General features: G+C 39.9%; 1 protein-coding gene across 1 annotated transcript in view; it reads left to right on the forward strand.

Moving 5' to 3' along the window:
• The first annotated feature begins 5102 nt into the window (after window positions 1–5102).
• arhgef2a (Rho guanine nucleotide exchange factor (GEF) 2a) overlaps window positions 5103–17326 on the forward strand; it is a 61405-nt gene continuing 49181 nt past the window's right edge. Inside the window, exons 1-3 of the mRNA XM_030147655.1 lie at window positions 5103–5308; window positions 12629–12791; window positions 13339–13406. Of these exons, the coding sequence (XP_030003515.1) occupies window positions 5246–5308; window positions 12629–12791; window positions 13339–13406 (294 nt within the window). The 5' untranslated portion in view covers window positions 5103–5245. The remainder of the gene's footprint in view (window positions 5309–12628; window positions 12792–13338; window positions 13407–17326) is intronic.

Below are 17326 nucleotides of genomic sequence, written 5' to 3' on the forward strand. Positions count from 1 at the left end.
CAGCAAATTGTCCATGCAAATGTATGTTTCATGAAGTCAGCAATCCTTCAGTAAATATCCCTTTTGTTACAAAAACACAAGGCTTGGACCCAAATATACGAGACAGAGACAAGACAAGCTTAGTTTGAGTATTTACTAACTCAAAGAATTAAAGTAAAAAAAAAAAAAAAAATCTCATCACAATTGTGGAATCAAAAATGAACACAAAAATCTTCTCAGTCGATGTACCAAAGTTGAATAAAAAGATCTTCACATATGTGGAATCAAAAAATAAATAAAAGGGTCTTCTCTAATGAGGTATCAAAAACCTAACAGTTCTTCACAAAACATGGTTTCAAAAATTAACACAAAAATCTTCTCAGTTGAGGAATCAAAAATATAACAAAAAGATCTTCACAAATGTGGATTCAAAACACTTACAAAGCGTAGCAGCACAGGAGAATGTCGAAGGAACTCTTGTCTTGGCAAAGCCTGAGAGACGCACTGACAACAGACATGAGGAGAGGAGGAGATATGAAGGGTGGAGAGGTAATGAGTCCCAGGTGAAGACAGTCAGGGAATCAGGGCGGATGCAGACCATACAGACACAGTGCACACAAACGAACAAAACCGCTCACCAAAATGAAACAGGAAATGAACCAAACCAACTAACATAAATTACTAGCACCGCTGAGGGCGGTGCGTCACACCTTTTCTGAGAAGGACTGAATACACAGTGTGTGTCAAGAGTAGTGTTGCACTGTGTTGAAACATTTCCTGTTAAAGTTGTGCAATCAACTCAATAGAGAAATAGACACATGCCCAAGAGTCAGACCAGTATTGTTCTGATCACTTTTAGAGAAATTGGGCATTATGTTACAAAAATGATGGATGACTGTTTTTAAATTATTATTGTTCATGTATATTTATAAAACCAAGTGTGAATGTAATTTACATTATAGGGAGTGGTGTATAGTCCAACCAAAAGGAATAAGTTCCTTCATATCTGATAATGTAAATTTATTTATCTTTTTGTAACGTACTTGTCCAGATGCATGCACACATACACATGAACACCCAGGTAGTCATGTTTTTGGCACAAATACACCCTGAGCCCAACTGAAAAAAATGTACATGATGACAAACATTCTTTTGAGTGGTTATTAACACCATCAACGCTCTATAGTCAGGGACACATTCAAAGAGGTGGGCACGGACCCTCTGTTGTTTGCTACATCACTACTTGATAGGAAAGCCAGAACTGATCAGTTTGGAGCACTGTGTCTCTGAGACATTAATGAGCAGCACTGGGGCTCCATTCCAAAAATATCTGCATAAAAGCTTGACTAGGTGAACCAAATACAACAGTGTAATGAAAACATGGGCTGTTGTTCAGAACTTATGCTGCGTTCCAGGTCATTTTGTGAGTCCGTAAGTCACAACTTCAAACCATGACTTACGACTTTGTAACGTTCCAGGCAAGTCACGCCAAACTGCCTGAGCGCAAGGAATTGTGGGAGCTAGATGTAAACAAACCAGCATGGCAGACCGTCAAGGGAGTAGGTTTGATTCTGACATTGGTGTGGACACAAAAGTGCTCCAAGGCAGCACTCCTGAAAGGTGATGGTTTTTTTTACATTTGTGATCATAATTTCATGTCATGTAGAGCTGATCAAACAAGCAAACTATCATAGTCAGTCGGTTCTAGCCATTTTGGCACCCTAGGCGAGATATGAATCCCCCCCCGCCCCGTAAAACACATACAGGCACACAAACACACACATACATATGGGGGGGGCACACGAAGAGGAGATACATGAAGCGTGAAAGGAGATGCACAAAGCAGCCAGCGGTAAACCACACAGAAACATAAATAAATCAGATAGAAACATATATAAACCAGCCGACCAGCAGTAAACCAGACAGAGACATATATAAACCACATAGAAACATAAATAAATCAGAAACATAAATAAATCAGATAGAAACATATATAACCCAGTTCATCAGCAGTAAACCACACACCTTAGCAGATCTCTCATATCTTAATCATCTACAGTTCCATTATTAGCCAACTTTGCTTCATTTCAGTTTAGCTAGCTATAGCTAGTAACATAAAACATTTTTTTTAACATTATAAAAGGTTACATACCTCTATTATTTTTCTGCCTCCTCTTTTCTCCTCTTCTAAACTGTGCAGTTAAGGCCTTGGAAGGCCTTTTCATGGTGATAAACTCTCCACCCTTTACCTGGATGCTCAGTTCTCCACCTGTCTGACTGTCATTCAGCTCTGCTCTGCCACTCACACACAGTGAACACCGGTCTGGGAGAGCTCATCTGAGAAGTTACAGGGGGGTTGTTGTTTTGTTTTGTTTTTCCTCTTATTTCTTTATTTTTAAGACAATTAATGAGAAATTATCATGTTATCAGTTATCAGCCTATGCCATGAACTGGTCCTGCATGCATGGACACACATACGCACACACACATGCAGGCAAACAGACACATGTACAAATGTACATGTAAATGACACCTCTGATATTCAACTCCATCTAGCTGACGTGACCCAGGCAGAACAAATGAATACATGTTGACAACTTACACTAAGTGGTTGGAGTTACGAACTGTCTCCTGTCTGGTCCAACTTTTTTTTCCCTGTTCAACTAGCGTTTAACTGCACTGTTTACAAGTAGATAGAGTAACAGCGGGGACAGCCGATCACATGTACAATAGCAAAACCGCAGAGCCAATCAGAGAGTGATACTTAGGTTGGAGGCGGGACTTCTAGCAGAGACCGACTATTAACTCTTTGTGTGCCATAATCATTGTAATCATTGACTAAACACTACGGATAGCGGTTGGATTGGTAAGGACAACACAGTAGTGGCTGGTTATTGGTAGGGACGTGTCCCTAGTGTCCCTATGCAATTCTACACCCCTGCAGACTGTGCGTTATGTTCATTTATAATCATTTCTATTGTACGTGCTCCTTGGTTTTTTGAGGGAAACAGAGGAGGAAAAAAGGTGCATAAGGCAAGAGAAGCTGTTCTACCTTTGGTGTTATTTGTATATTTGGATTCGTATTTGGTATTAATTTATTCTTGCACTCATTGGACTGAAAACTAGCTAACACTAGAGCAGCTGCTGATATTACAGAACATTTGCAGATAAATAATGTCAGAGCAATACCCTGTTTTAATAAACAATCTGCATAAACACCACATCCATGGGGGGGTGCCATTGCTACGTGACGTTAGAACTCAGAACTGGGAGAACATGGATCTAGTATGAGTTCACGGGTGGAAGTCACAGGTTTGACTGAACATCCCAGTGCATTTACACCAGTAGAAGGATGGAAAAACACCAGTTATGGGTGGACTGGAATGCAGCATACGTTTGACCCTCTAGATATGAAGACACCCTAAACCCACCTCTTCAGCCAATCACATTCCAGGGCTGAGCATTGAGGTGTTGAAGACCTACAAATGTTTTGGTGCATCTGGGCAAGGTACACTGGTCCCTGAACACCAGTGTTGGGAATAACGGCGTTAAAAATAGCGGCGTTACTAATGCTGTTATTGTTTTCCAGTTACGGGTAATCTAATTAATTACTATTGGAAACGTTACAACGCCGTTACCGTTACCTGCAGTGAAATGTGGTGCGTTACCATGCACTGATATCTAACAGCTGTCATCTGTCCTGACTCACTCAGCCAAGCACGAGAGGTGTGACGTTCATGGACGAGTCAAGTCTTTTGAACGGCTCTTTTCAGTGAATGATAAGAACCGAGTTGTTGCGAGCCGTTCGTTTACGAGCCGTTCTTATATTCAAATTACCCACACTGCCTTCATGCTTCACCGGTGTGTCCATGAGTCTGAGATGTCCACGCTGACGCACACCTGAACCACTAATGACATCTCTGAAATTGAGTTGTCCCAGCACAACACAGGCACCTGAACGCAGCTACGTGTGCAGCTAATTTAGGGGAGGAGTTATCAGCTAATTTAGGGGAGGAGTTATCAGTGACAGTCCAACTGACTGGACTGAAGACATTCACCGTTGGATCAGGGAGGAGCCACTGAAAAAAGTGCAGATGTGGGATTAACTGGAGGAGCATCTTCTTCTATAAATGCAGATATGCACTTATGTGGTGGAAAAGCCGGGCCCTGGTGGACCCCAGCCGGGCCCTGGTCCACCCGGGCCCTGGTGGACCCCAGCCTGGCCCTGGTGGACCCCAGTCGGGCCCTGGTGGACCCCAGCCTGGCCCTGGTGGACCCCAGTCGGGCCCTGGTGGACCCCAGCCTGGCCCTGGTGGACCCCAGCCTCACCACAGTCCTGGTCTTCAGTACCTGTCTGCTGTTCTACTCTATGAAACTGACCTGTGAAACATGCTCAAAAATCAGTTTCCTTTTACATATTTGAAGGTTTTTCAAAAAAGTAACACAATAATTACTTTCCCTGGTAACTAATTACATTTATGAAGGAGTAATTCCATTACCAATTCAATTACTTTTTTGGGAAGCTAACTAGTAACTATAAGTAATTACTTTTAAAAAGTAATTTGCCCATCACCGCTGAACACAGATGTTGAAAGACACAAAGACAACAAATTTCTCTAAGGACATAAACGCAGACCTGAGGATGCTCAGATGAAACATATTTGAGCAGTTGGTGATGTGTTCTGCTGCTGTGGTCTGTTGGAGAGGTGGCACCAAACTGAAGAACCCAAGATGGACGCACAGGCTGGTGGAAAAAGCTGAATCAGTGCTCAGAAGGAAGCTTTACAGATTCAGTGGAAGGCAGACTGGACACCCAACTGGACAAATGATTCACTGCATCATGTTTATAAGACAATTATTAATCTGTCAGTTATTTAGTGCTTACTTATTTTACTTCAGTTTATTTAGATTTTCTCTTTAATGCGATGCAGGTTGTTTTTCTTCACTGGACATGAATAACGCACACACATGCGCACAGTGTTCAGCTGTGTGTGTGTGCATGTGTGCATGTGTGCGTGTGTGCGTGTGCGTGTGCGTGTGTGTGTGTGTGTGAGGGGGCAGTGATGATTCAGAAGTCACATGTCTCACAGGAACACACACTTCTCTACAAGCAGAAGCGCATTACAGTCTGCCTGGGAGGAAGGATTTTTTTGGTCTATTTTCTCAGTCTACGGTATTCACTGAAAAGCTTTCACACAGACGTACGATTTATTTATTTATTTTTTATCTTCATAGATTTTGAATTTTTGAGGAAATAAAAGTCACAATGTCCAGAGTTGGCAACCTGTCCAAACTGCGCCAAGAGAGGATGAAAGAGATCAACCTGCGGGTGAGTGTGAAGTGGATTCTTCAAAGTGTAACTAAGTAAAAAATGACATTAATACCAGGTAATGACAAACTGAAATGCTTTTACTTGAGACTAGAAAACAGCTTCTCAGAGGATTTGACTGCGCAGTCCATTGTGCTGTTGTCCAAGATTCCAGGCTGTCATAGCCCTGTATGGTACTGTTAGTTTTTTCTGTTCCTGTTTGGCCATTTTTATTATGCTGTCACTCATTTTCTGCAATTTCAGACACATAAAATGTCCAAAATGGAATAATCAGAACAAATTCTTCTTTGGTGATGCAGCACTATAAAGTTACTGTGTTTACATCCACTGTATTTCCACCTTTATTTTCCATTTAGTTGCTATTCTATGACATGGCTGATGTGACTGATAGATTTGTGGAAGGAAAGCTGTGGTCCCAGCCGGTGTCTACAGCTTGTGTGCTTCTCTCCTGCTTTGTCTGCTGGATAAGGCTGTATATGTGTCTGTATGTAGGTGGATGTGTGTTTGCTCATACACAGTGAAGCTGCTCAGAGAATATTGAACTCTACTCAGTGCAACTCCAACTGTTGCCATAGAAATAGGAGTGGGCGTTTGTGTTATCACTGTTCTGTTTTGAGAGAGCTTTGAGGCTTTTTGTAAACATTTTTAATTCATCGTCAGTAATTTCTACATTTCTGTGTTTTAGTTTTTCAGATTTACTTCATTATGTAAATCTGTGTCTGTTACTTTGTATAATGTATGACATTTGTAGAAGCAGAAGTGCCACACAATATGCCTATGACACATCCACACACTTTAGATTTCTTGTTTGATAGGAGCTTATACAGATTTATTCAGTCATACTTTACATAATGCGATTGTAGGAGGCTGTCTTGCACTTCTCAGCCCTTCATTATGAAGGATGGTTGGTTTGACTTATCTTCAAGGTAGGGTAGCATGTGACATTTGAGACACGTCTGATGACACTGAGCCTGTTTATACAACCATAAAACGCCGATAACTGTGTGTAATCAGAAAATTGTAATAATCAGATCTGACGCATTTACATGCACTTCAGAAATACGATAATTGATAATCTGGTTTAGACGCTCCAGTCCGTTTTCAGATTTCTTTCAGGGTTTGTGCGGACATTGTGATGATAGAATCCAACTTCCTACTATTGTCTTCCACTCCCTTTTGACTATGTAACTTCCATTTTCTATGACGTTCACTGTTTTTACACATGCACAGCTGTAAAAGAACAGCATAAATCAGATTAACCTGTTTACATCTGAGTATTCAACAGAATTCCAGGTGTGTTAATCTGATTTCTTACAATCAGATTACTGCTGTTATCAGATTACACTGTTTACATGATCACTGGAATAATGTGAGAACTCCAGCAATATAATGATCAATGTGTTAGAATAGAATAGAATAGAATAGAATAGAATAGAATAGAATAGAATATCTTTATTATCATTGTAACAAGTACAATGAAATGAAAAGTTAATGTGCATGTAAACGTTCTCATAGAATCAAGTTACGAGAGTTTGTTTATGGTGAATGGTCATAAACATATCCTACTGTTACAGGGAAGATGTTCAATAACCACACACTTCACAACACTGAATTATCAATGTGACCATATTTGACATGGGTTTGTTCAACCCACTAGAAGAACAATGAATGATGAACAGTAGAACTGACTATCACCATAGATACCTGATATCAGATACCTGTTTTGACTGTGTTGAATTGCTTGAAAAGAAGAAGTTATGCTAATAATAATTTGAAAAATAACAATATTTCTAAAATAACACTGTCCAGTAAATCAGGTTCTGTTTCATATTATGATGTATGGGGTCAGGCTGTGAAGTGCAATGATTTTACAGAGAGGGTTAGAGACAGGATCAGCCAGTTGGGAACACCATAAGGGAAACAAGGTTCGAATAGTTTTGGATTTTTCATTATAGTTTAGTTTTATTTAGTTTGGACTTTTTTTCTCTAATTCAGTTAGTTTTAATGAGTGTTTAGAGCAGGTTGGCTAGTTTTTATTAGTTTTCGTTATTTTCTAAATCTTTAGTTTTAGTTTAGTCTCTTTTCTCTTCTTCTCTGTCGTCGTATTCAAATAAATCCCAGACAGGACTCTGCTGCTTTCTCCCAACTTTAGTCTCCATGTTTCCAGGTAGAGTGGGGACCAGAAGACGACTGGAAACCACAAGTGAACACAAGTGACGGACCCTTAAATATCATATGGTGCCAGCAGAGAAAATTGCTTGAGGGAAATAAATTGATTTCATATCAATCTGACGTTGACAAAGATGAAAACAAAGGGAATTGTATCCATAATTTTTATCCATTGTAGTTAGTTTTATAAGCACACAATACAGTTTCAGTTAGTTATCATTTTTTTCTTTTGCTTATAGTCTTTATTTATTTCAGTTAACGAAAATGTTTTTACAATTCTAGTTTTCGTCATTTTGTTAGTTTCGTTAACAATAATAACCTTGAAGGGAAAATGGGGCTCTGATGAGGTGTTTTGGCTGGAGAGGAAGAAACAGGTCAGGGGGCGTGTTAACCCTTTAGGTGCCGGAGTTTTTTGTTTTTTAAGTTTGATATCAAGATTTCAAAAAGCTGTCCTTTTCATTCAGTTATGTTGCTTGTCGCAATATTGCAACTTTGGTGCTTTAAATGTCAAGTAAATAACCAAATATATGGAGCTGAGTTGACCCAGTGCTGTAGGTTAGCACCTGTATACCTGATGTGTGTGTGTGTGTGTGTGTGTGGGGGGGGGGGGGGTCGACAACAGGTGCATGGGTCCCATATAAATGCATCTTAAAGAGCTGCACATGGAGGAGCAGTCCATTTGGACAGCCACGTCCATGACACTGGACAAAAGGGAACTCTTGTTGGCTGGTTCTCCACAGCGTCTTTCTGGCCTGTTGGATGTGAATAAATGGCAGTATCAGCTGACCTTAAAGTCATTTAACTGTTTAGGTGAACACCCAGGTACCTAAAACTGTCCACCAGCTCCATGTCTGAGCCCGGTGTAACAGGCCAAAGTAGGCCCCCAGGCCAGAATATAAAAGGCCAAAATATAAACCCTTCATTTCACTTTATTTCTGTCATGTATTTCCTTTGAAATATTATTTACATTTCAAAAAGAAGATTTTTAACACAAGTTTGACAATATCTTTCATGATATCAGATTTTTCCCGTGGACATTTTGCAGCGATAAAAATAAATTTACCCTGTGAGGATCGATCTGCTCACTGAATTTTATTCTCGGCATCGATTTATGGACAGATATAGATTAGTTCAGGACAAAGTACAACAAGGGACAGAGTGTGTGTGGCTTTGGAGATGACTGAATGAATGACAGCGGTATGGGGGTAGAGCCGGTGAACCAGTGTGTGTGTGCATGCATGTAATAAAGTATGAGCGCATGGATGAGAGGAACGGAGCAGAGTTCAGTTTTTCATACAATCTGTTTGTCCTGCTGTTCGACGTAGTTACGACCAACAGTAACTGTTTAGAGTTCTGTTCATAAAGTCACCAGTGGAATAACTCAGGTCATCCTTAGACATCCAGCTGGACGCACGATATATATGTGTAAATAATTCAGTTCAGTTCAGTGGGGGGGGGGGCACATGCAGACAGCTGAGGGTGAGGAGGTCCATCCAGACAGGTGAGGGTAATGGAGGAGGTCCAGGGTCACAGATCTCCTATAATAGTTCTTCCTTCTAACCATAATGCTGTCAGATGACCAGAAACAGCGGGAGCGGAGGCGTTCTGGATTAACCCTTTCATGCATGAATTATGAGAACCTTAGTCAAGATTTTTTTTTTCCAGAGTGTTTTTATTCCTCTGAAGGCATGAAAAAAACAATGTGATTGAACATGTTTTTAATGAACCTACTTTTTATGGAGTTACAAAACTGTCCACAAAGTTGGACACCATGTGTTTAATTTTTGAAGCAAAGAAACGTACTTAAAACTCAATATCAGAAGTGATATACTGTGTGATAACTATGAAAAAAAAAACATTTTGAATGTAGCTAATCTGATGTTTTCTCACATTTGAACATACTCTGACACTAGTTATTACTCACTTCATGGAGATAATATGAAAAAAAAAACCCTGTTTGTTTAACAAAATTGTCAATTTCAGTCTAATAACAACTAACAATTGATTTCCACTCAAACATGTAAGTGCAGATCAGGTTTACAGAGAACAGCAAAGTGACAGTAATGGTATGAATTACAGTGTATGAGGTTGTGCATAAGTGTCCACTGTGTTGGCTGATATGCAAATAAAACAACAGAACCCACAAAGATGCAAGAGAACCGCTGTAGAATAACTGTCCACTATGCATGAAAGGGTTAAATAGTGAATGCACCCGTTAGCTAACACCCTTCAGTGCAGTAGTGAGTGAACGATGGTTTAGCGAACACAACGAGCCCAGAAATGGATTTTGCGTTTGTTAAGCCTCTGCCTTCACTGACCTATTGTTTGGTCGCCATTTGCGTTGAATGGTGTTTGCAAACAGGTACGTTCACTATTTAACCCAGAAACGAGCCCCTGGACGGATAACAGCTGTTAGATATCACTGACTGTCAGCGATTATTACTGATGAATATGGACTGAGTGAATTCCCTTCATCTTTTCAGGTTCATTTGTTTTGTGTTTTCTGTCTTGGTTGGATCCGGTCCACAGGTCGTTAGTGGTTCTCAGGTGCACCTGCCATGTTTCTTCTCACCTGGCTGTAATTGGTCAGTTGAAATCTTTAAAATGAGATTGTCCCTCCCACCTCAGTTTGCCCCACCCCCCCATCCTGACCACTGACTCCCATTTTAAATCCAGTTTAAGGCCCATCTTTTTCTTTTATCTATTATCTATGTGTGTGACAGACTCAGTGGGTGGTTGTAAACTGTATTTTCAGTCTCCTTTTAGGACCCCTAAAAGGGCCCTTTAATTGGTTTGACCCTTTTTCGTGGTTTTTGTGCAGTGTGCTTTGTTGCTTAACTTTACTTATAACCAGTATTTCTTCTGTACTATTTCTTGCTTTTACATCGCACCTACAATTCCACAAATCTGACAAGAGGCGAGCATATGGATTACATGTCCTTCAGGAAATGTGGGCTTGTCTAGTTATAGTTAGAGTCTGGCATTAAGTGCATATCTAGTGCACAGTCTGTCCTTATTTTGAGTAACATTTGCATTTTTGCAGTGACGTGCAGTGGGGTTCATGGCTGGGGAGGCACTGACTCTCTCAGAGCCAGATCTACAAATATATGGTGGCCTGAGAACAGTGGCGGCTGCTCGTCTTTCAGACAGGGGAAGCTCATTGTCAGCTTACATTAAAAAAAAATAAATAAAAAATTGTCAAGTTATTTAAACATACATTCGGCCCTCCGTTCCTTTTTAAGAAAATGCTCAGTGACCTTATCGTACACAGTAGGCGTCTTTCCCAGGGACTGGACCAGTGTCCTCTCTGCTTAGATTGCCTTGGCCCAGTGTGTTGTGGGTGTCAGACTTCAGCCTTTTTAAACAGATGCTCCTTTCACTGCGACCTAGCCGACAGTTTGATTTAACTATCTACAAAACGATATTAAACTCGAACAAGAAATGATTAAATTATGGAACTGAAACAAGAAAACGCTGAAATTATGTCAAATTGAAACAAGGAAGTACAATGAGTGTTTTATTTACAGTGCAAGAAATGAACGAGTAATTTCGTAGCGGTTTCTGTGATTTCACAGCAGAATGTGTGACGGTATTAAACTGAACTGTGTCAGTGAAGGAGTTGATCTGAAAACAGCTGTCAATCAAACGGGGTTCAGCCTTTCGACCGATCCTCCAATCTGCACGTGGGATTCTGGCGCCCAGCCCGGCCAAGCTCCGCCCACAGCTCCATTCACCCCCAGAGACGGCCGGCGTCCGGGGGCGGGACAACATCGTGGCATTTATCCAATTACCGTCCAGTTTTGAGGCAATGAAAACAACAGTTCCACTCAGTCCCATTGAAGCCCAGAGACGGACACAGTCTACGGACAAATGCACTGAGCAGAGATGGAGGAGAAAACACAGACACGGGAATGGAGGAGAAGTGAACAACATCCAGTCTGTTGGTTTGTGATAAAGCTGATTCTGAACGAACTCATCTGTGAGATGAACGTGTTCTAACACATTTGTAGTCAATGAAATGTCAACACAACCGAACAGATTTAACCATTTAATTTGAGTAATTTTAGGGGAAGCCGGGCTTCCACTGCAGTCTGTGAGAAATCGCCACTGCCTGAGAAACTGGAATAGAGAGAGTGAGCCAAAGGAACGGCCTGGGTATATGGGCTCTGCATCAAGTCAGCATAGGTAGACTGGCGGGAACTCAACAGGAAACCTTCAAAAAGAGCCATTTCAAACTAAAAATAAAAAAAGTTTATGGTCTTACCTTTATTTGTACATGAAATGTAATCCTCCATTTTTGATGAGGTGAATTAAAGTGTATAAAAAAGACCGAAGAAGATCATAAGCGCATGAATCTGTGGACTCACTGGCGCCATCTATCATGAGGCAGCGGTACTGTTTGCCTCCCCTAGTGACTTTTTCACTGCGGTTTTCTGATTAATCTGTGAGCCTAAACACATTACAGAAATACATTCCATACGTTATGCAGATTATGGAAAGATAGAGCATATAATCAGGGTGTTTGAAAGCATTTTAACTGCGATATACAGAGGGACAGCCACACAATATTTTCAGCAGAGTTCATAAAGGGAGGAGACAGTTCTGCAGGAGGCACAGCACAGCGCTGCCTCCTCCTGTATTTGAATGGAGCATGCGGAAATTCTGCTATTCTAATTGACAAAAAATAAATAAATAAATAATAATAATAATAATAATAATAATAATAATAATATTGGATTTGAACGGAAAATGAGTTTATAGGACATACCAACTGAAAACTATCAACATTTATTATATTTTATGGTTAAGTTTTTTTTTCTTTTCAAGATTGGCAAGGGAGGCTCTGCCTCCCTTGCCTACTCTGACTGCACGTCACTGCATTTTTGCATTTTCTGAGTTTGAAACCATAAAACATTTTGACTGTTGAAAACTAATTTTGAACAAAATATGGTCGAATAGGTTTGTCTTGATAATGTGTGCGATGCTAATAACACCCTTTTCAGTTTTAAAGTTAAAATGACTCCTCCCACATTTTAGTTCGTCCATGCAAACCTATACCCACCACTTTCAGTGTGCATGGGTTTGAATGTATGATAGACTGATAAATAAGTTTTTTATTTTTGTGTTTAATTCATTGTCTTTTTCTTTTAGAACAAAGAAAGAGAGCGCATAAGGGAACAAGAGAAGGAAGCACGGGAGAAGGAGGCACGTTACAGCAACGGTCACCTCTTTACCTCGCTGACAGTTTCAGGGACAACACTATGCTCAGCATGCAACAAAAGCATTACCGCCAAGGAGGCCCTCAGCTGCCCCAGTAAGTACAAGATACAGCGCTACCCAGTAACTTTACAACAAGCCCAAAATGGAATGATTGACTTCATGGGACCGTCATTCCACTAGGGCTGAAACGATTAATTGATTAGGTGCTTGAAGCAAATGCAAAAATTCACAATTCGATTAATCAACTCGAATTGATTGAAGGGAAATATTCTGTTGCAGTTTTCCTGAATTGAAGCTTCTTTGTGCGTCACAATAAGCGTCCGTGTGAAACACAACAGTGGAACCAATGTTGAACAGCAGAGAAATGAAGGAAACAAAGCTTTGACTCAGCAGAATTGTGGTTGAATGATTTTTTTGGGATCACTTTGAGTCGATTAATCGTTTCAGCTCTACACTTCACCCCTCTAATTGTCTTACATGTAAGAGTAGAGTATAAACACTTTCAGGTCTTTGTCCACATATGCTCATGCACACATATGTAGAATATGAAGAATAATGAGATCACAGGTTAATGAAAGCATATTCCAGATTTCTTACAGTACATGTGATTTATTTGATTCCTTATGTGTGTATTTTTACAGTATGCAATGCCACTATCCACAACCGCTGTCGAGACACTTTGCCAAACTGTTCCAAAATGAAACAACGGGTAAGACACAGGTTACTTATATTGTCATGTTTTTGTCTTGATTTATTATTGTCATTTATTATTGCTATGTTAATAGAAGATTTTGTCAGTTTTGATCCAAAATTGTCTAAACAGCAAATTTAAATAGCTATAATTAGTAACTATAATTATTAATAACTTATGCAATTCACACTCATAACAGTATTTTTAAATTCAGTTATTAAAGTCCAGCTTCTCTGTGTAACAAGGTGATGATTTGCATATCTCATAAACACGTATTTGGTTAAAAAACGAACACAAAAATAGTTAGAAGACTTTACTACATTACTATATTTAATATTTTACCATTGGGATTCCCATTCAGAAAGTTTGGGAAGCAATTGAGGCTATGCAAAGATAAGATAAGATTTTATTTATCCCATTGTGGGGAAATTTAACAGTTAACAGCAGCGACATACAACAAGCATGTGCAGAGAAAAGACAGTTTGTTTGATTTATTTATTTATTTTTTATTAGTTTGTCGTTACACGAACAAGGACAACCTTCAAAACAGACATGAATTGTTATCTATGTTTAAAGATGGTGATACAAACAGTAATGTACCACACCACAAGTTAACCGTCAACTTACATGATAATAATTACATACCAGCAATGGTAAGAAAAAAAACAAAAACTACACTAGCACTAATGGTAAAGGGCAGCACATCCCAGCGATGGTAAGAACAACAGCAGAGGATACTGGACAACGCATACCAACTAGATGAGGAACAACAAGCACACATTAACATATAAGACAGAATATCGATGGGGGGGTGGTTCAGGACAGATTCCATATTATTAAAAAAACAGACATTAGCCTATGGTCTAAATAACGTTATTGTTCCTGCTGCTGCCAGGACTCCAACCCCGGCCTCCCCCTGCAGGGTTACCACCTGTGTCTGATAAAAAACCTGGACGTGTCAATGACACAACGTACCACAGCCCACCTGCATCAACAAAATGTCCCTTAGACATCCAACCGATGGGACAGAATTGTGTTTTGCAGATTGTATGCACTTATTACACTGGTCTACAATTTTTTATTATTTTTTTTTTTAGAAATTACATGCCTCAGATTAAATGTGCTAAATGTGATGTATTTGAATCAGATTAATTGGAATAAAATGACCAAAGTGCTGGTTTGCTGATGTTTTCAAAGGTATATGATAAAATGTTATTCCACATATATGTTGGTTTATGTACATTTATACAATAGATTTATAAATGTTCCACTGATAGACCCTGTAAAGTGAATGTATTGTCATGTGTAGACAGTGTTTTGAAGCAGATCTGGTAGCTCTGACACTAATGCCGTGTTTCCACTACATGGAACCGGCTTGACTCGACTCTGGTACCAGGTCCTATTCCAGACCGTTTCCATTCCAGGATACTACCCACTTTATAGTACCTGGATGTCATAGCGATGTGGTGCATTACTTCTGTGTCGTCTGCTCAGAGTTGCTGATAAACTCGCTTGTTGCGTGTTGTCTCATCAAACTCATGCTGAATTTTTATGTCGGCCACCAAAGACTGAATCTCCTGAATGAATGGTGTAGGTTTACAGGCTGTCACCATGTGGATTAACCTACTGCTATATTTCATGTAAACTTCTGCATCTGTTTTTTGTAAAAGGGCGGGTCACAGAGACAACTGTCTGACCAATCAGTGGTCTGCAGTGTTTATACGTCACCTTTTACTATCTAGTCCCCAGTCCTGGAACCTCAGCGGAGGGAATACCAAAAAACTAGTACTGGTTACCAGATTCCAGGTCCTTTTTTGTAATGGAAAAGCAAAAAGGCCGAGCTGAGTTGAGTCAAGTCTAGCCGATACCATGTAGTGGAAACGCGGCATAATATTCCTGTGGAGTTAAACCCATTCTCTCGTTAATTCTCAAATGTCACATTTTAACCCAAGTATCTTAGATCTCCACAGTATCCCAGTATCTCCACTGTATCTTAGAAACTTCAGCCAACCAGCATCTTTGACTTGATTTTTCTTCAGTATGAGTCAGTCAGACTATCAGTGACTCACACGTGGTAAAATGTCACTACTTTTATTCTGGAAGCATTTCAACCTCCTCTCTCACACACCCTTCCATATCAAGCATCAGTTGAATTAATGTGAGATAGGCTGCCTTACAGACTTAATATTTAGTTCAATAATTTCATAGTCCATGAAAAACTTCAGAAATTTTCTGGGACAGGCAACAAAAAAGGACAATCCCAGTAAAACCAGGACAGGTGGCGGCACTATCCCAATGTCCTATCCAGCCACTAGTGGAAGCACCAGTAGTAATACCTACTGAGTTATCTGCTGATATATATGAACATATGGTGGATGTACATCATTTTGTCTTGGTCATATTCACAAACTGAAAAAGTCTGTCCACCCCTGGTTTAGACGATCAGGGTATATGGTGAAGAGAGAGTCCGAGGGCGCAGATTTTTGCGCCCCAAACAGGGAACATGTCATCTGACTGCTCTCACTAAATGACCAAAAACATTTATAAACCACACTTGAATGCAGATTGTCCAGTACTCACAGGCTGTGTCATGAATAGCTTGATTATTTAATTTTTTTTTTTTTTTTTTTTAAAGTTTTTGTAAAATTATTTTAGGTGATTCTTGTCATCTTCTTCTTCATGTGAGACAGGTGGGGCGGCACCTTAGCGCCCTCTAATGAATGCAATGATTCATTTATTCTTTCTTTTTTTATATTTTATTGAGCTAATTAAGAAAGTGAATTTCCCCCAGGGGATTAATACAGTTCATCTGTATCTGATGCATTTTAATGATCTTTTCCAGCTGTGGTATTGTCTCAGTGAGTCGCTTACACTACATGTAGATCATTATTGTTGTTGGGTTAAAAGGCTTCAGAGGCTCCAGTTTACTCAAGGCAGGATCTATTGGACCTGCAACATGGGATTCATCACCCTATTCCAGTCGAACTAAAGTGGGTCCTCTTGTCCACCTTCTCCAAGAATGACAATAAAAAAAAAAACAAACAAGTGATGCCAGGCACAACAAACCCTGCCCCTCGCATGTATTGTATCTTATTTTGGCATCGATCCAGCTGATGTCATCTTGTCTATGCGTGTGCTGACGTCAGCATATTAATTGCCTCTATATATGTGCCAAGTTTGAAGTAGATTGAAACAGAATTGATGTTTTCATAGAGATTTTAAATTTCTCCCATTATAAGTTAATGGGAGAAAAAAAACGATCTAAAAAATTCATAAAGAATGTGAACTTTGACCTGCTTTTCCCAAAATGTAACCACATCTATTCTGGGTCACTGGCAATCTATAAAACCAATAGAGGGTCTGCACATGACGTCACCACTAGTGGAAGTCACCGTGGTTCCGCCCACTGAGTGTCAGAAAGAGGGAGATGAGTGACAGCGTTGGCTTCAGTCCTGTCTGAACTGAAGAACAATATGGAATCAAAAATGGGGCAGAGCTGTTGTGAGACTGATTGTATTTTCAGGTTCTTAAAGCAGTGGGAGCTATCGTTTTACAGACACCCAAAGACAAAGAAAAGAGAAGCAGATGGATCCGCAAACCCAGGAAACCAAACCTAGATCTGTGGATCCTGTTTGGTGTCAGCTAACATTCATTTCTGCTGTATTTTTGGGTCCAATCAGACCTGAAATGACCTGTTGTTTTGGCTAACGTTCCTTCTTAGTGCAGCTCTTGGTTTCATGATCAGATCTTTCCTGGTTTTTGTCTCATTTTGTGATTGTGAACCTTGTGCTCCTACATGATTAGTAAACTAACTGAAACTGAGGCCAACCTAGTTTTACAAATACGGAGGAACTGGAGAATAAAGCTACGACGGAGTATTAGGACCACAGAAGAAAAGAAAAACACTGGGCACTACCAGAAGAAAGTCAGAAAATATG

This window comes from Sphaeramia orbicularis, chromosome 11 (genome assembly GCF_902148855.1).
Source record: "Sphaeramia orbicularis chromosome 11, fSphaOr1.1, whole genome shotgun sequence".
In the NCBI taxonomy this organism is placed as follows: Eukaryota; Metazoa; Chordata; class Actinopteri; order Kurtiformes; family Apogonidae; genus Sphaeramia; species Sphaeramia orbicularis.